The sequence below is a fragment of the Sceloporus undulatus genome, chromosome 2, assembly GCF_019175285.1.
Source record: "Sceloporus undulatus isolate JIND9_A2432 ecotype Alabama chromosome 2, SceUnd_v1.1, whole genome shotgun sequence".
Classification (NCBI taxonomy): Eukaryota; Metazoa; Chordata; class Lepidosauria; order Squamata; family Phrynosomatidae; genus Sceloporus; species Sceloporus undulatus.
Genome location: NC_056523.1, coordinates 240,883,456 through 240,903,825, shown reverse-complemented (window position 1 = coordinate 240,903,825; position 20,370 = coordinate 240,883,456). Strand labels below are relative to the sequence as shown.

At 37.9% G+C, this 20,370-nt stretch overlaps 1 protein-coding gene across 1 annotated transcript in view; it reads right to left on the bottom strand.

Annotated features, from left to right (window-relative positions):
* GLIS3 (GLIS family zinc finger 3) overlaps positions 1-20,370 on the bottom strand; it is a 203,759-nt gene that overhangs the window by 28,790 nt on the left and 154,599 nt on the right. Inside the window, exon 8 of the mRNA XM_042455475.1 lies at positions 16,634-16,775. Coding sequence (XP_042311409.1) covers positions 16,634-16,775 — 142 coding nt within the window. The remainder of the gene's footprint in view (positions 1-16,633; positions 16,776-20,370) is intronic.

Here is a 20,370-nt window from a genome sequence, read left to right as displayed (position 1 = left end):
CTCTGAGAGTTTGTACCCATGTGATAGCTGCAATAACTGTTGTTGTTTTTTAAAATGGAAGCCCTACTACAAGTATGTATTTATTCCAATGGCTTTTCAAAAAGGCTTTTGTGGGGATGAGCCACTTTCAGAAATGTTATTGATTTCATTAGTTCATTTCCATCCCACCATGCCTCCAAGTTCAAAGTGACATAAATGGCTCCTCTTAATCCTCACAACCGTCATATCAAGTTGATGTGTCTGAGAGCGAGTATTTGGCCCAGCATCACCCAGTAAGTTCCATGATTCAATAGGGCCCATTACAATGTCTCTAAGGCGAAACCTTTGGCAAGCAGTAAGCCCTAAAGCATCTTGTTTCAATTATGTATCTGTGGGTGCATTTGGGAAGAGGTTGTATGAAGTTTAGAAGTATGAACACATAAGCAGTCTGTATGTGTTCGTGCTTGCTGCACTTTCTGGAAGAATATTTTTGTTTTTAAAAAGGGGGAGTAATTCTCAAAGTTATTTTATATAAAACATATCTAATGAAGATTAATAATTACAATGACCTTAAGACACTGCTGTAGGGAAGATGATGGCCAGACTGTTGCATTCGTCATTCCACGTATGTAGTGGAACAGTAAAAATAAAGCTTATTCATGCACAGCTGGGATTCAGATGTTTCTGGGCCAATAAACTGTTCAGTCACATTAATTAAGAGCATAAATGAATACATCCAGTACCCATTAATCTAGGCAGTTTATAAATCATACTTAGCTATTTTCAGGTGACATTGGGTGGAACCCTCTTAAGCATTTAGGAATATATACCTATTGTAGTTACAGAGATAGGTAGGGAATTCTGCCCAACTGCCCAGTCCTTTCTTCCCAGGCAGCAGCTAATGTGATCAATGAGGGTCTACTCTTCTTTCACTTAGAAAGCATCTGCTTCAATGTTCCGATCTCTCCCATGAGCGATCTCCATTGTGACAAGCAGACATGGGGTCCTTGGAGTCATTCAAACGTCAGTTTTTTTAGCGCAAGATAAGAATATCTCACTCACTATTCTGGGTTTGTTATTCACCCTATGGAACCATATTGATGTGTATCTCTGCAAGTTCAGTTGCTCCACACATGCAAGCATTGAATAAACATGTAGTTGTCAGTGTGAATGCATTCAGAACCCCTTTTTGGCTATGCAGTGTTTTATGCAGGATCTATTCAGGTCTATTCACATCAGTTATTCACACTACGTATGTGTGGATCAGGGCGCCATCCTGTCTCCTATGCTATTCAACTTTATTGAAGCCACTGGGCGAGATCATCCGGAGACATGGGCGGGGTGCTATCAGTATGCTGATAACTGATGACACCCAAATAGTTTCTCCACGTCTTGGACTGCTGCAGTGACTAACGAAGGCATCTCTTTCTGAATGACTGTCTTGGTTGGTAATGGACTGGATGAGGAAAAACAGACTCAAATTGAATCTTGGAAAAAACAGAGGTAATTGCTATAGGAACCCTAAAGCTGGGGTCGGAGATTTGCCAACCAGTCCTGGACGGGGTCACATTTCCCCTAAAGGACTGTGTTTGCAGCTTGGGAGCGCTTCTGGACTCGTCCCTTCAGTTGTCATACCAGATAGATGTTGATGTCCAGGCGTGGTTGTTGTTATCAACTTCATTGATATGTCAGCTGCAACCCTACCTGGACCTACCTAGAAGCAGTGGTACATGACTGGTAACCTCTCATCTTGTTTCTGCAATCACTCTACATGAGGCTACTCGTGCCAAGTTAGAAGCCTCAATTAATTAAAAACATGGCAGTCAGACTGGTTGCTGGCAAATCCAGGTTTGACCATATAACACCTGTTCAAAAACCCTTCACTGGCTTCCGGCGCAGTACAAGTTGTTGCTTATCACCTTTAAAGCCCTACATGGCTTGGGTCCAGGTTACTTGCGGGAACACATCTCCCTATATAATCCACCCTGCATGCTCATCCACTGGGAAGAATCTACTCCAGCCACAGAAGACCAAATTAGCTGCAACTTCTCAGAGGACTTTTTCTCTGCTGCCCCGAAACTGTTGAATGACCTGCTGGAGGAGATTTGTCTTATTACCACCCTAGAGCTTTCAGAGACTGTCAAGATGGATCTCTTCTGGAGGGCCCTCCCAGACTGACCTCCCAAAAGAGGAAAGCCCCTTCCGCTTTTAACGGTCCATTCCATTTTGATTACTTTAGATTATGTTATTGATGTAACTATTTAACTGTGAATTTTTTATTTTTAATGGTGGGAGGGACAGGGCTTAATTGTAACTTTTTTTTGTGTTTTTGTATTTTCTTATGTTGTAATCCCCTTGATCTGTAGGAAGATATAAATAAACATATATTTTCTTATTATTATTATATTATTATTATTTTTTTTGTAAAACTAGGGAAAAACAAGTACTGTTATCCCAGAATAAGTGAGCTTTTGGTACCCCACCCCAACTTAATCGGGTGCATTGGGATGTGTGGACCAACAGAGATTTAACCCGGAGTAACCCCCTGTTGCAATTCCCTTTGCACCAGACAGTCATGGAAGGGGGTGAAACATTGGTCAGCTGCTTCCCAAGCATAGGAGACTGGAACCCCCCCCCTCCCCCAATTGATCACAGCAGCTGCTGCTTGGAGTGATAAGTGGGGATTGGGGGATTTACATATCCCATATTACTCTGAAAATATGTAGGGATTATGAATACCACCAGCTACAAATGCATAGCTCCAGGTTACACATTTGTTCTTCCCCAACAGGATTCCACCAACATGTAAGGGATGACTATATCAGAGCTTTTAATCATCATTATTTCATTCTTGCAAAAAAGAAGACATTTTTTTAAAAAAAATCATCAAGCGAATAACAGGCTTTCTGCATGTATTTCAATGACTGTTTGCATTTCAGGACTCTTTTGAGCATAAAATTATCAATGTTTTGTTTTAAAAGACACAAATGGTTTTGGCACAAAATATGTCTCTTTTCATTGAAAAACAAAGTTTGGTGCAAAAATTGTATTTTGCATTTTTTTTTAAAATAAATTTATTGAAAATTAAAACCACACACCAACAGTAACAAATGTATCTTGATACCAGTTCTATATCAAATTATACATCAAAGGAAAAATTGGACAGGCAGAGACCTAGAAGGGGTTGCATGACCCAGGAGTACATGTATAAATATACATACATTTATATATTTACGTGTTGAAGAAGTGAGTCTGTCACTATACCCTACACTTGTGGTATTGTATCTTGTTCTTTTCTTTAATAAATTTACTTCCTCTTGCCTCTTGTTCGTTCATATCCATCTTTATTCCCTCTATTAGTAAAAATCTTCCCATGTACCTTCTACTTCTTCCATCCTCTCCTTAGATCCCTTCTTCTCTTCTCCCAACCAATAACCTTCTCCACTCCTCTTCTTTCCATCCTTACTACATACTCTCACCTTCCATCACTTACTTTACCTTCATTCATTCATTCCTTCTCTCCTCTCTTCCATTCCTCCATTTTCTCTCTTCCCATTCATACCAGACTTCTCTCTCTATTCCGTGGGTATAGTTGTTTTATTATTACCCTTTTGAACTTACTTCAAATTTGCGATAACGCAAATTGTTTTCCTTTCAGCGGTCCATCTACAGCGATAGTATAATTTTAAAACTTCCCTTTCCGCTTCGTCTTGATCTTATTGCTATCTAATTATGATCCTATACGTAATTCATTTTTAAACCCCTCTAATTCTTTTATTATTTTTGAATCGTCGTAATTTTTCGTTTTCACCTTAACTCTCCAATTCTTATGATCTATTAAAAGTAGTACACGTATTCTACTATTTTATGTCTTATTTTATATTATTATTTACAGAAGCTTAATTTTGCTATCTTTCCCCATTCCTTATTCAAACTTTCTAGCACTTTCGACCCATTCTTCATCACTTCTCTAAAGATTGATTCTAAGTAACTGTGTATTATTATCCTTTCTATTGCATCGTAGGTAGATTTCATAACCAGTCTTTTTTACTTGGAATTTTTTTTTTCCTTTCCATTTTGCGTTAGCGTCAATCTCGCCATTGATATGAATAATACAAAACCTTCCCGTGTCTTCTAGTCTGCTTCTTTCTTCCCACATATTTAATAAAAAAAGTTTCAGGGAGAAATTTGATTTTTGTTGATATGATCAAGTTTATCGTCTCGTTATACTTTTTTCCAAATTTTTTAACTAAACTTACATGACCAAAGGCATTGTATAAAAGTCTGGTTCTTTTTGGCATTTCCAACATAAATTATTTGTGACTTATAAATCTTGGAATCTTTTCTGGCTTTATGGTACCAACGGTAAAAGGTTTTGTAATAGCTTTCTCTCAAATTATATGAAGACGAATATTTTAATCTCTTTTTCCACACGCTTCCCACCTATCAGGATTTAAAGGGTAACCATATTTTTTGCCCATTGTATCATATTCACTTTTACTACTTCCTCTTCTTGCTGCCAACTAAGCAATTAATTTATAAAATTCAGATATCCATTTGGGTTTCTTTATCTATTATTTTTCCCAAATTCACATGATTCCACCGCGATTACTTGCTTTGTTTAGAGTCACTTTAAATCTTTCTCTTATTGCCAATATCTAAACAATCAATGTTATCCATCATCCAAAAGTTCTTTTTGTGTTTTGAATTCTATGTTTCCTTTTATCTTTTTTTAGTAATTTGAATATGTTAGCCAATCTGTTTTGCCTGGTTTTGCTCTTTTGAATAGCTTCCTGCGGGGAGAAACCAATTAGTGAATTTGGCCATAATTCTTGACTTCTATTTATTCCATATTTTAAGTAGGACCTTCTAATGTGATGTAGATTGAAATCTTTATTTGCTTTTGTTTTTGTCGTATCCCAAAATATGATGCCATCCGAAATTAATTTGTCTCCTCGATCTCTAACAATTTGTCATCTTTTAGCAAAATCCATTCTTTAATCCCATTAAACTGCATTGCCTCGAAGTATAATTTTAGTTTGGTAGCCTAATCCACCTCTCTCTATTGAGTCTTGCATCGTTTTTAGTTATTCAATTCTAGTCTCTTTTTTTGCCAGATAAAATTACTTAAATCTCTTTGCCAGATTTTGAAAAAATTGTCTTTGATTTACTATGGAAGTGTTTGAAATAGATATAAAATTTTCGGGAGAACCATCAATTTATTGCGGCTATCTTCCCCCATGAAGATAAATTAAGTTTTCTCCATTTCCCAATTTTCAATTTAATTTTCTTTCCATGTTTTTTTATAATTGATGTCAAATAGTTCATTTAAATTGTAGAAAATTGTTATTCCTAAAATATTTTGCTTTTTTTCTATTTTGATCTTTAACATTTCTGATAGTTCCTTTCTTTTTTTGGAGACATATTTTAGTTATATCGTGGATTTTCTTTATTTAGCTTGAGCCTGTTATTTCTTCCAAATTTTCAACTTTTTGATTAATTCTATTGCACTTTTGCATTGGGTCGTTTTAAAAAGATTACTAGGTCGTCAGCGAAAGCCCTTAGTTGTTTGTATTCATGTTTTTTATCCTTAAACCTTGGATTATGATCATTGTCTTAATCTTTTGATAAGTATTTCAATTGTAAGTATAAATAATAACTAAAGGAGAGAGGGGACGACCTGACGCGGTTGCCCCTATTTATTTTAATAATAAAATTGGATTTTTTCGCCATTCACTATGATTTTTGCTTTTTGGTCTTTATATATTCTTTAATCCAACCTATAAATTTAGAGGCCTATTCCAATTTCCATAAAATTTTAAAGAGTGTCTCCCAACAAAACTGTGTCGAATGCTTTTTCTAAGTCTAGTAATAATAAACCTTAATTTCTCTTTTCGTTATGTTTTTCATAAAATTCCAATATATTTAGTACTAATCTTGTGTTTTCTCTTTATTGTCTTTGAGGAGGATCCTTTCTGATCATTATTCTATACTATACTATCCTTTAAAAAATTTTTTTAATTGGTTGCCAATATTGATGAGAAGATTTTGTAATCGATATTTAATAGCGAGATTGGTCTATAGTTTTGGACTTCCTTCGGTGTCTTTCCTTCCTTCGGGATTAGTATATATCAGCTTGTTTCCATGTTTCGGGGATTTTGCACTTTTTAAAAGGGGGATTTAATTTTTTTGCACAAAAACACTTGAAATGCAAAAAAAAAAAAAAAAAAAAAAAAAAAAAAAAAAAGCGTGCCCTTTTCCTTTACAAGTGTCTTCTTTGTTGAGAACCTCCTTTTGCATCTTGCAAGATAGGTTTGAGTATTGTTTATATCCCTACTGCAATTTGTAATTTGTTATTTATTTATTTACTTACTGCCTTTGACCAAGACATCTCAAAGTATAAAAACATTATCAATAAAAGCACTCTTACAAGAACTAATAAAAACAATTAAAACCCAAATGCACATGTATACAGGAAGACTACACCCCAACATAAAGGAAACATAACAGTTATAAAACTTATCAATACATCCCTCTTAAAAACCTATAAAAATCAAAATTAAAACCCAAATACACATATAACAGTAAAACCATCACCCAACATAGAGGAAAACTAAAAGAGCACATCCTTTTTAACATCTTGTTATCCCTATTGCATATTCTAAGAGTACTGTACAGTTGTACCTCAGGGTTACGAAATTAATTCGTTCGCGGCTAATTGTTGTAACCGAAAAAACCTTCGTAACCTGCATTGCCATAGGCGCTAATGGAAAAAAAAAGCCGCGGCTATGCCGCGGCTCATTGAAAATAAGCGCCGAGGTTTTTTCGTAACCCGAAAAAACCTTCGTAAGCCGAAACAATAATCCCTATGGGATTTTTTCGTTATCCCGAAAAATTCGTAAAGCTGTGTAAATTCGTATCCCGGGGTACCACTGTATGCTATTTGGGCTACTTAAATTTATTTAGACTAGCCTTCTAGCCATGTACAGTTTTACATAAAACCTGTTTAGAGGTCATCCAAAACCAAATTCATTCACCAGTCTCCCTCTCTCTCACGCAGTTTAAGGCTCCACCAATGGGGCCTTACAAAGGCCCATCCCTTGGTCTTAGGATTTTGACCATGAAATTTCAGAGTGGAGACGCTGTGGACCTGCTTCCCAAGCTTATACATAAGTTCCCAGGACCACTGCAAGTACAGTATTGCTTAAATCTAAAAAATATATGTTATACTGCTGAGCTCTATAAAATAATTTTGGAGAAACATGCTCAAAGTTAGAGAATAAAATGAGAGAGAGAAGCATTGAAATTCAAAATGTGTCAGAAAACGACCCGGACTTAAACATATGTGTCCATGGGCTCAAGTACATGTTCCAGATATTTTGGATTTCAACTCCCAGAATCCATGCCCATTTCACATGCTGACTGGGACTTCTTGGAGTTGAAGTCCAAAACAGCTAGAGGATGGAAGGTTGAGAACTAGTGAAATAGAAGATATGCAGACAGAAGTGGGGGATGATTCCGAAAAGAAGGTGAACATGTAAGCCACACTTGAGATATTACTGGTATTGTGGTCTGACATATATAGATGATTGTCACTAGCACAAAGAGTTACTGGAAGGTGATTATACAAGCACTGTAAGATAATAAGTTTTATTTTACTTTTTTCACTAACACTTTCCTTAATGGGACTGTTAAAAGAACAGGAATATTAATCTGGACAAGTTATAACAACTGCTAATAAAACTTAGCAAAACCCTAAAAAGGAGGAGTGGTTTCAAGGAATCATGGGAAACAGTGTTAATGAACATACTGGCAGCCTTAAAAGAAACTTGTTCTTTTTCAAGTCCCTTTGCAATGTGGGAACATTTCTTTGTTAGAATGTGTCTGGTAAAAAGTGGAAGGAATTAAGGTGCATTTTGTTTTTGTTCAATAACATGTGCCTGATAGGTTATACGTATTGTATTTCATTGCTATTTTAATCATAAGAACACATGAACTGATCACCAAAACTACCATTCATATGGAAGGAATATGCTTTGTGTGCATTCTTGTGTTAATTTCACTAGGCAGTAGAACTGAACCCTGAATCCTTCAGCTGCTGAAGTGAACACAGAAAGAGCCCTCCACATGTTGTTGTCTAGACATGTCAGATTACCACCCTGTCATCCCCAGCCACTATGGCCAATGGACATGAGGACTAGGCATACTGTCAATGCATGGTGGCGGGGGGGGGGGTACTTGGCTGGGCAAAAACTGATTTGGTTGCCATCCTCTTTACTACATCAGGCAGCCAGATGTTTCTGAGGCCCTAAAACAGCATTTATCTCTAGTTTGTGTCCCAATAAATGGTATTTAAACATGAAGTTCCACTTAGCAACCACATCTAATATTTATTTTGTTTTGTTGAAAAAATCCAGGACCTATAGTCAACCAACTGTGCTAAGCTCAAAACTATTTCATTCCTTTCAGTATACCAACTGTACTGTCCTCAAAACTATTTCATTCCTTTCCTCTTCCCATGCCCATTCCACATGTGGGGCATTTTTGGGGTTCCTTCTTTTCCCCTTACAGGCTTTAAAATACAGATTATTTGTACTCCTTTGAAAACCAGAGCTCTGAGCATACTGGTAATTTCTTTTTGTGAAACATGGTGATATTTTGGCCTCATAACTGATAGCATTCATGTTTGAATGTCAAAAAGAGAGAGAATGATAGACCAATAAACCTGTCCTTGGTTAAATTATGACAAGCACTTTCTTTTACCTGTCCTAAATCTACTGAAAATTATCAGGTTACATTAAGTGCCAAACTAGATGTGACATATTTGCTTTTTTGTTGTCTTTTCTTTTCTTATGAGCTCATTTCCTTGAGCAGGACCAAATCCATTCTGTGGGGAAGGCAGCATCAATTTCTGACTACAAAATGGTCCTTACTGGAATTGGATTGGCCCACACTTCCCTTTTTGCAGTGAGGAACGATCAACTGAAATGAATGGGATCTTTTCTACAACTACAACATGCATGCACATGGGATTCAGCTCTCTTCAGAACTATAGTGAGCCCAAGGCTTAAAGCCCTTGTGTCATTTCACAGCCCTTGTCATTCCCCCCCTTATGCATCAGCTACTGGTTTGACAAAGAGCCCCAAGTTCTAGTTTTGTCCCAAGTTCTACTAATATGGGAGTGGGAAATGGGTAACCCTCCCTCCCAAAATCTAATTCCACTCCTTCCAAACTAGATTGATGTTATAAACCACTTATTAGATCCTCAAAAGTCTTTTTTCTATTGGAAATTTTCCAAACACTTCAGGGTTTTCTTGTAGAGCAGATGCTCCAACTCCTTCAGAATTTTACTAGTTCTTTTCTGCATTTTTTCTATGTCCTCTTTAAAGCTTGACTTTCAGTTGTGTGTGTGTGAACACCGTGTTGAAGAAGTAATCAAAAACTACCTGACATGAATACTGAGTTATGAAAAGGCATTCTTTTCTTTTCCTTTTCCATCCCTTTAGTCATAATCTCCAGCATGAAATTTGCCATCTGTACTACTGCTTTACCGTTTTCATTGAAATATTCAGCGCAATCCCAAAACCTTCTTTATGGTCAGTCACTGCCAATTGTATCAGTGTATGCAAGAATATTAGCATTAAATTATGCATCTATTTCCCTGTCACTCTGCAATAAACCTTATTTGACAAGTTGTTGCCCATTCACCTAGGGCCTGAGCAGATGGGTCAAGACAGTGGTATCCTGTCCCTGATTCTGACCTGGGTTAATCTGCAGGCTGGTGCAGCAGCAAGTGGATGTTTACATGCATGCACACTGCTGTACCATGGCCCACTGCAGCTATGGGCCCTATATCTGCCATCACCATTGCATCTTTTCTGATGGCCCCCATCATGGCCTGTAAGGGAGGGAACAGGGTGCCTGGCTACATTTACATGGCCAAGAGCTCCAATCCAATGTCACAGAGGCCTTCAGAGAAGAGGCAATGGTGAAAGAAAGCAAGGGGGTACACAGGGCTTTATGGTGTGCCAGAATTTTCAAGAAAACCCCATTGCAAACAACCAGATTTTTGCCCCATGCTAAGGCCCCTTTGGCCCGGGATCAGTTCAAGACCACCGGCTCAGTATCCAGGTTGGCTGATCCTGGTCCAGGGCTGTCGGCCTGCTTTGTCCATACAGGATGATGTGAGGCTGGGGTGAACATGGGCCTTTTGGCCAGTAAATACAGGTCTCTAGTTTTCAGAGGTCTGAACTATTTGCAATCTAGTTGGCCCTTTAGTGTCCTGAAGTAACCAAGTCAGCCACAAACATATGAACCTTGCTGCTCATCCTGAATCCAGTTCATGTTTGTTTGATTAAATAAAAAAGCCACTGTAGTGTAGTAATTCAAGTACTGGACTGGAGCTCAAGAGATCCTGTTTCCAGCAAACCATGAAACTCAAGCCCTGTTCAAGCATTGCTTATCCAGTTTCAATCAGCATCCAAAGAGAGGACATAGTCTTGCCTCCTCTTTCATTTCTATCCTTGGCTGGCATCCTGATTATGACATGTGCAAGCAGAAGTACAATTTACACCCATTCTTGTCTTTTTTGGCTTGTTGTGGAGGTTGGCAGTCTTTTCCACCTTTCACCTTAACTAAAGCCCTTCCTTCCCTGGACCCAGTTTTGCTGCAGTGACCCCACCCACACTCTGTGGCTATTGGAGAATATGGGGGATCAGAGAAACTATTGATTTATCTATAATATTTATTTAATTGATCTGTCCTGCTTTTTCCCCAGCATGGGTTTCAAAGTGGTTGCACAGGTTTGAAGCAGATTGAAAAAAGCAAAAGAATGTCCCAGATATAGAAAGATGGCATAATCTGCTTAGTTCCTGGTGGATCTTGGGGAATGTGGTCCTTCTAATAACCTGAACCAGAGCTGTACAGGGAATTATAAATCAAAAGCAGCGCTTTGAATTGTGCCTGGAGAGGGACCAGCAGCGAGGGGAGCTGTTGCCACAAAGGGGATAGCTGGTCCAAAGAGCTGCAGTCAGATTGCTGACTGGAGCTGGCTACAGGGAGCACACACTCTTTCTGAACACTCTTTAAAGGCAACCACACATAGAGCACATTACAGTAATCCAGTCAGAACGTAACTAAGGCATCTTTTATGGTAGCCAGATCTGATGTCATTAGGGTTAATTTACCATTCAGCAATTGATTCAATCAGTCTACTGTGGTCAGGTCTAACATTTGGATTTAGGTTACATCTTTTCACAACACAAACCTTCAATAAAGCAACTCCTTTCCTGCTTCTTGTGTATATATGAGGACTATAGTGATATGCAGTTTTTTATTTTTTTAAAAAAAGGGAAATAAAGACATATGGAAAAATAATTGCTTACTGTTCATTTTTGTCTCACCCCTGAGATGTTTTTGTGTATTTAAACCCAGAGAATCACTATAAATTGAAGTGCTGTATATATGAAATATTATGCTGTCATTGTTCAGTACATTATCACAAAGATGCTTACTAACACAAGTACTGTCCATCAGAAACACTGCTGTGCACAAACCTTTCACATTCCAAAAGCTTATAAAAAGAAATTGTGCAGAAGTTGTGGACAATGTTACAATTAAGGGATGAGAGCTTGAATTCTTAAACTGTTGCCAAATTGAAGCTTGAAGAAAAACCCATTTTCCCCACTTAGTACTGCAAGTACACTGTAATTTAAATAATTTTTTTTCCAAATGTGGAATTGCCACCTTTCCACTTGCAAACTACCAATAATGTTGTAATTCATTTCCACAGATATATTATTCTTAAATTAGTCCTCTGTCAATCTTTTTTCAAATCAAAAGAAAAAGACCTCTTTTGCTTGCCTACAGAATAATCCAAATGGAAAAAGGTTGCAGGGTTGCTACTTCAATAACCAGTCATAAGGCATAGGTCTGCCACTGGCCAAATGAGCAGTGAACATCTTGGGAGCCAAACTGAGATCTGATATAAATTAGTGTCAAATAGAGGGTTAATTTCAGGTCCTCAAATTCCATTTGGTTGACACAATAGACAGGTCTGCACATTCTCAGTGTGTGAGTTTTTATAAATAGCACCCATGTGTTCTCTTATTATGGATAAGGACCAGAGGGAGTGACATTGACATTGACATTTTTGCCCATGCTACACTCTTGATGAAAACTGTCCACCTCAATATGCTGGAGAAGCTGGTATTTGCTCAAAAAGGAGGAGGAGAAATAGTAGTATTTGCAGCAGTCAGCAGTAGTAGTAAAATGGACCTTGAGTCTAAAAACGTGTGATAGGTTTTGTTTGTATTGTAATTTATCTAACACTTTAGTCAGTGCTCCCAAAACATACCTACACTGATGTTCTGGCAATATTCACAGGGAAAGTCTACTTGTAGTTACTTTGTAAGTCCAAATGATTTACTCCAAGGTAAAGGAGTAGGAGACTGCAGCCTTAGTTATGTTCAGGCTGCAATCTTGCAGTTTTTTCCTTCAGTGTAAGTTTCACAGAACTCAAAGAGACTTGTTCCTGAGTAGACATATACAGGATTACACCATTAACAAGATACAAGTTAAACTAAGTAGCTAAAAATTATTTAACCGGAAGACAGACCTTGACAGCGAAAATAGCCTTTTGGAAAGAAGGAAAAACCAATGGAAGGTTATTCACATGACTAAATAATTTAGTACATACGTGTACAATCTCTTTGTTCAAAGATGCATGTGTTGCTAGTCTTGGGAGGGGATACATCTCCATGCCCCTATTATATCATTTGCCTGCTGCATAATTCCAACACATTATTTTCCCCCAATTTTATTTTTACTTCTTTTTCCCTATTCAACTACAATGTTGTAGTCTAGCCAGAGCTTGCATGGTCAACATGCTGGAATTTTTTAATCAGCAGGGATGATGAGGCAATGTCCACTGCCTCACCTGGGCTTTCCTTGCTGTGACACTGCAAATTTGACAAGCAGCTGAAGGGGAACATATTTTCCCATTAACAGTATATTGTTGAAAGTTACCTCTCCTGCAGAGCTTGGGTGAATTAGTTTTTTGGATGACAACTCTCAGTCAGTATGGTCTGTGACTTTTCCCAAGCTGTTCTCTGTTGCAATGAAAAGTGTGTGAGAGACAGGGAGGGGTCAACATAACCTGCCTATATTTTGATATTCTCCTTTAGGGTGTCTATAGCATCTGTCATGTTGGGTGCCAGACTTTTTAAACACCATACTTCACCACTGGTCAACTGACAGGGGGGAAAAATCTCACTCTCCTATATCTATGCCTGTGTGTATCTAAAGCAGACATTCTATTTGAATCAACCTGACTTGTGGTGCAAGCTTTAAACTAGATTGGCATAAACGGCTGTAAACAGTGACAGCTCTTCTCCATTTCCTTGTTACATGACAAGACAAGACCTCAAAACAGAAATGCGCTCCAATCTTCTAAATTAGATAAGAGCCACCCTTTTGAGTGGCAGGGATCTAACGTAATGACCTTCAGTTTTAGAAAGAATGATTTTAATCCAGATCCCACACTTTTATTGCTTTGGGGATTTTACTGCCTCTTAATCACAAAAGCAATAAGAGTTTCCAATATGTTCATCTGCTTCACTTAATCAATTGTTCCAGCTGCCAATCACCAGAAATATCTGAAGGCAAACGTAAATGATTTCAGCCAGCCAACAGAACAGCTGTGACCTCCTGGGAATACTGAAGGGTCTACACAGTGAACTTCACCTTTTCCTCAAACCTCTCTGACATGTTGTATATTGTTTCCCAGCAGGCTCACCATTATTGCAATGCAGGTTAGCAGCATGTAAGGGATTTTTTGTTGGTGGTACTTTCCTCTTTCTATGCTTAGCCCTGGAAATAATTGCAATGGTCTGTGAAAATTACAGAAAAACTGAATAACTAGAATTACATGAGAAATGCCTTATCAATCCTTGGTAACTGCAAAAACAATATTCTTGTAAACCAATGTGCCCATTGTTATGAACTTTCCTGGATGCATGGTGTATCTCTCATATGATATTAGCCATCTAATCTAATTTCTGACATCTGTAGGGAAAGGAGAAGCACATTTAATATGCACCAAATCTGTTAATCCCGTGCTTGATACGAAATTCTCTTTACTATCACATGTGGTGAGAATGTGTGACAAATTGGAAAGAAGAAGGGTTCCTTTGCCTTTAAAAGAGTTAATCTGAGCAGGTGCAGTTTTCACTCCTGGGCTCATAATTTGCATAGACCCAAGCTGCTTTTCTGCCAGGTATTGGATGCAAATTTTCCCTGTCCGGGTTCTTCTTTGGATCTAGTTTCTTTTCTTTCCAGCCAAGGGAAGAGAAGGTGGCTTTCCAGACAGAGAATAATGTCCCCAAAGTTGTATGGTTAGCTCCTTAAATACTCTGAAGCTTTGATCCCTGGAAAACTTGCTTCTTCTCTCTCTTATTAAAAAACTACTTGTAGAGCAGTTCAGTTCATTTGAAATGTGGTTCTGGAGGAGAGTTCTAGGGATTGTTGTTGTGTACCTTCAAGTCATTTCTGACTTATGGTGACTTATGGGTTCCATATCCTTCCCTCTTCCCATGCACATGATCAGGAGTGTTTGAATAACATGATCACATGGTTCACAATAAACATCTGCTGTATAAACTATTTTTCTTAGACAAAGCATGGCATTTGTATTGGTGAAAAGAACTTTAAATGATAAAGTTATCATTTAGATGAAATGATAAAAGCATAGGGTCACTATAAGTCAGTGGTCCAAAACACACTGCAGAAATAATCCATTTTGAGACTGCTAGGGAATTCTGGGAACTGTAGTTTATTGTGGCACCAGAGATATCTGACAGTGAAGGCTAAATGTCTCATAAAACTACAGTTCCTAGAATTCACTAGCATTGAGTCAGGCCAGTTAAAGTAGTCTCAAGCTGGATTATTTCTGTAGTGTGTTTTGGACCATAGTCAACTTGACAGCAAATAATAGTACAATAAGTCCCACTGCATTGATTCAGTAACCATGTTTTGTTGTTGTTGAGTGTCTTCAAGTTCTGCCTATATTGTTTTCAGGTATTTCTTTCCCTTTATTTTAAAAAGATAGCAACTGTTTGCTGCTTTAAAAAACATGTAGAAGAAACTCTTTGTCAATAACATCTTGGATGATTCCCTGAGAACTCAGTTCCAAACCAAACTGACCCCTTTCATTAAGAAACAAAAATATCACATTCTATGGCTTTTCTTTCCAGCATAATTTTTGACTTTATATCAAAAATAAAAAGTGCCACATATTTCAGATTGTTGTTTATATGCTTTTATTATAATCTGTTATGGATATGCAGCTTCAGTGTTATCCAAACAATAACCTTAGAAAACTACTCAATTTAATTTTGATTCCCTGCCCAGGTAAGTTATATGATTTCTCTAAGAGGTCCTCATTCCTTGCTTATTTTTGTTTAATATATTTATTCAATATATATGCAACTTAGATTAAAAGTCATTGGAGAATTCTATTTAAATGATATTATGAAGTGCAATTATTATGAAATGATGTATTTATCCCTGACCAATGGGTACAGAATGAGTCTCAAGAAAAGAGGCAAATAAACATGTCAAGAGCTTGATAACCATAACAATGAATAAATGTATTGCGGGGCACGTGACCACATATTATCCAGTGAAATGTAGTTACTTGTATCTACTCTGACAAACGGTGCTTTCAGACAAACCACTCCATGTGCAATAAACAAAAATACTGGCATCCTGTTAGCGATTTATGTAAGCCCAATTTACATGACTGTAAATCACTTTATTGGTTGTTGCATAGGTTGGAATTCTTTCCCAATCTTCTGCAATGACCCTTAAAACTGGCCCCATCAACCAAGATAAGGCCCTTTGGGGTGATGGATACACCATGGACACAGCCTCCCAGTTGCTTTGGGGAGCAGCTGACTAACATTCCCATTCCCCTCTTAGGTATTTCCAGTGCAAGAGGAATTGTGAGAAGAGTGCTATTTCTGTCATCTCTCAGTGAATTAAGGATTTCTGCCTGTTGTATCAGAAACAACCACTCACAGGGGCCTGAGTTAAAACTTGGCTGTTCATCAGAGCCTTTGGGCCTCATTAACTCATCCCAAATTTGGTGTATCTCATTTCAAAAACCTTTAAAATCTTTAAAGTCTGTTTTTAACTTGTTACTGAAGTTTAATATATTTTAATTTAATTATTATATTGTTTTAAATTGTGTAACTTTTTTAATGTTTCTTCTAAGTCGCCCTGAGATCCTTGATATAAGATGGGGTATAAATATTTTAATATTTATCGATCTGTAGGGAGAGGCGGGATATAAATAATAATAATAATAATAATAATAATAATAATAATAATAATAAATAATAATTATTATTATAGATAAATAAATAATGTGATTAATATATCAAATAAATCAAATTTATACTACAGTCTTTCTATTCACTCAACACAACTGTCACCACACTAATCTCAATGGGACTTATTTCTGAATAGATCACATAAGGTTGTACAGTGAAGGAATATTATGCAGAGTTAAGACATCTCCTTCTGCATTTAAAATCTCTTTCTTTCTCTATTCATCCACCTCGGGCTTTTTCTTGAGAACAAATTCCTACCCTACCTGTGTAAATGTCATGCACCAGCCCTGGTGATCGCCTCATACTGCTGTCCGCAGCATCATGTGGAGATGTGGACGGTTGAAGAGGATGGATCGTGAGACAGTCATTGAGAATGTCTTGGTCAAGCTCTGTATTGGAACGCAACTGAAAGACAAACACAGATAAAACAACCAATATGAAGATGAGAGGCTGGCAGAAGAGAACAGAAAAGTGCAAGGGGCAGGGAAAAATATTCTATTTAAATATCTAAGACTGAATCCACTTGCTAGGACCAACTAGAGTACATCCACAATCAATGGGAATATGTAAAACAACCATATAATGTAATTTCTGTTGATTTAATGGGTCTGCTCTGGTTGGAACCTGCAATTAGATTTAGTCCTAGAATTTTCTTTTTTTAAATATCAGTGATTGGGATGTAACAATAATTACATGTGAACATTTCAAAGTATTGAAAGAACTTAATGTGCTAAATCTCAATAAACCATATAATAAAGCTACAATAAAAAAATCATACCTTGATCACACTTGTCAGTTCAGTCAGGCTTGTATCAAGATTTCAGTGGCTTCCCTCAACCACCTCATGAGATCTTGGGCGAGATGATATCATGAACAGGGGACTTCCCAGTTCATGGCTCAGTCTCTTAGCTGCTATGTTCCACATAGCATCTTTCCTAATACTATCATCACTAGTGTTCGTGCCACTCAGTGCAATAACTCATGGTATCACCTCCTCACATACGACACAGAATCCTTAGCAATGTTTTTGTACTAATATTACTCATAAATATATACTTCTAAACACCATTAACATGTATGAACATAGGGTAGGCTATTAGGGGCTCCACCATAGAAATAAGGGCTCCATGAGTCACAAAGGTTGGGAACCTCTGGTCTATACCATAGTGGGGAAACACTGGCTAGGACTGATAGGAGCTGCAGTTCAACATTTGGAGTGGAGCAATTGTCCAGACTTGCCCACACTTGATTTATCCCAAAGGAGATCCTGGACTAAGTGTTACTCAGTAAACAAATTGTTCCATTTGTTTTTGACATTTTAGTTCTGAATTAGAATGTGGGAATTACCTGTAAATGAAAATACAGAATAGCATTCCTTTCCCGCCCTATACCAGTGATGTTCCTTCATTTATATGGCTGCATATTTTGCCATATATGCTTAGAATTACACAGATTGTGCACCTGTGTTGTGAAGTATTTGGGGTGCATACAGAATATCACTGCAACCTATAGGATTTTTTAAATACTCCCTTTGGCTGTTTCTTTTGAGAATGCACTACCACCACTGTTGAACAAACAGCTGGAAGTACTGTATGGGCATGAAGAGATAGCAAAGGTATACTGAAAGTCACCTTTTGATGAAACCATAACTTATGTAACATTATATAACCCCAATGTAAATTGAACAATCATTTCATTTATTTATAACATTTACCAGTTCATTTCATCAGTATACATGAGATGAAGATGTTTATTATGAACCATGTGATCATGTTATTCAAACACTCTTTTCAGTTCTAATAATGAAGGCTAATTAATAGGCAATCAAAGTCTGATCATGAGAATGGAAACAAATGATATAGAACCAGACATTCAGAAGAGCCTGGATGGATTGCAACCCTGATGTACCAAGGTGCATGATATTGGCAATAGATTTAACTCATGCTTGAAGATACTTATAAAAACCTATCCCCCTGCATCCAGATACATGTTTTTCAGATCTCGTGAAATGCAAGCAATGAGAGGCAGTGTTAGAACAGAACAAGCAAAAGTCTGAACAGTGAGCTAAAGAGGGGGGGGGGGGGAGGCATACTAGATCAAGCAAAAAGACTTGTCCATAATTCTGTTCACATAATTCCCAATCTATGGGAACACCCAACCAAGACAGGAATGCAATAGCACCCTGCCATATGTGTTGCCTAACAAGGTGTTAGACATCCTGCTTTGAATAGTGCAGCCAGTATATAGCCATCTTAGTTAGCAACCAGTGATAGACTTATCCTCCATGAATCTTTCAGTGAGATGCTGGCTCAAGTTTTCTTCCGTACAACAATGAGGGTGTGCTAGCAGGGTTAAATTAGAACATGATGTTTGAGGCACAAATTACTGCTATGTGAAATGCCACCTCAAGAGCTACCACATGCAGAGTTCCTTGTGCCTTGGCAAGAAGAAGAAGAAACAACAGATGTTAAAGACAAAGCATGATAATCAGGATTTGGAAGACTACATTTCAAAAGTAAGCAAAGCAAATTATTTATAGTTCTGAAGCTGTAGCACCTTTGTGACTAACTGGGCAGAAGAAGTAACATAAGCTTTTGTACATTCGAGCCCAAAACACACTGTGGAAATAATCCAGTTTGAGGCCACTTTAACTGCCCTGGCTCAATGCCAGGGAATTTGGGAACCATAACTTTGTGAGATATTTAGACTTCTCTGTCAGAGCTCAGAGAACTCTGATACCACAATAAACTACAATTCCCAGGATTCCTTAGCACTGAGGAAGGGCAATTAAAATGGTCGCCAACTGGATTATTTCTGCAGTATGTTCTGGACCTTGGTCAGATCTGAGGAAGTAGACCAAGTCTACAAAAGCTTATGCCACAACACCTTTTGCTCAGTTAGGTGTGCCATGCTGCCTCTTTCCTCACCAGATCGGGGCCATGTCAACTGCACACCACACCCCCAAGCTGGCCTTTCCATGGCCAAAAAGAAGCCACTTCCATGGCCAAAAAGCAGCTCCTTTTTGCACCACGGAAAGGGCGCCCTAGCTGCTGTGGTGGGGTCTTTTGCTGCTTCTTTGGCGCACTATGTATAAATGCTTTGCCAAAGATGCGTTGTGGGGGCAGTGTTGTGTGGTCACCATGCCCCCACTAGCATCATGTTGGCTGTTTATGCCAGTCACTCAAAGGTGTTACAAGATCCCTTTGCATACTGATATTCCATCTTAATGTGGCTATGGCTGAATTATATCCCCATTTAAAAAGGAATTGTTTATAGTTCTGAAGCTGTAAAAATAGTTACCGTTATAGTTGTTGTTGTTACTGTGTGCTTTCAGATCATTTCTGACTTACAGCAACCCTAAGGCAAATCTATCACAGGGATTTCTTGGCATATTTTGTTCAGAAAGGGTTTGCCCTTGTCTTTCTCAGAATGAATGTGACTTGCTCAAGGTAACTTATGGGTTTCCATGGCCGAGCAGGGATTTGAACCCTGGTCCCTCAATGTTCTAGTTCAACGCTCAAACCACCACACCATTCTAGTAAGTTTCCCTTTCCTCAATATAATTGGGGAAATATGGAAAGCTTTAAGCTGCTGGCCTGTGAAACAAAGTATGTCCAAATAACATCTGACAATATTAAAAATATATGCACAGAGAACAGAATGCTTAGAAGATGGCCCTAGGATCCATAACACTATACCCAAACCTAACCTTCATCTCCAAGCAACAATACCAAAGAGCAAAGCACAGAAATACTTTTAAACTTTGAAAAAATATCACATTTAAAATACTGCTTTTAAAATACAGCCCAATCCAAAACAGCCAGCTGTTCAAAGAGCTTGCCTTTCAATAAAATGTGCAAGACTGAAGGAAAGAAATCCAGAGAGATTTATCTGAAAGCCCGTGAATTCTGCTCAAAAGTAGAAAAAGGAAAAATACGATGCACCAACAGCTTTTCTCATTTCTTTCTCACACTTCTTCCTGCTCCGTTTTCTAATACTG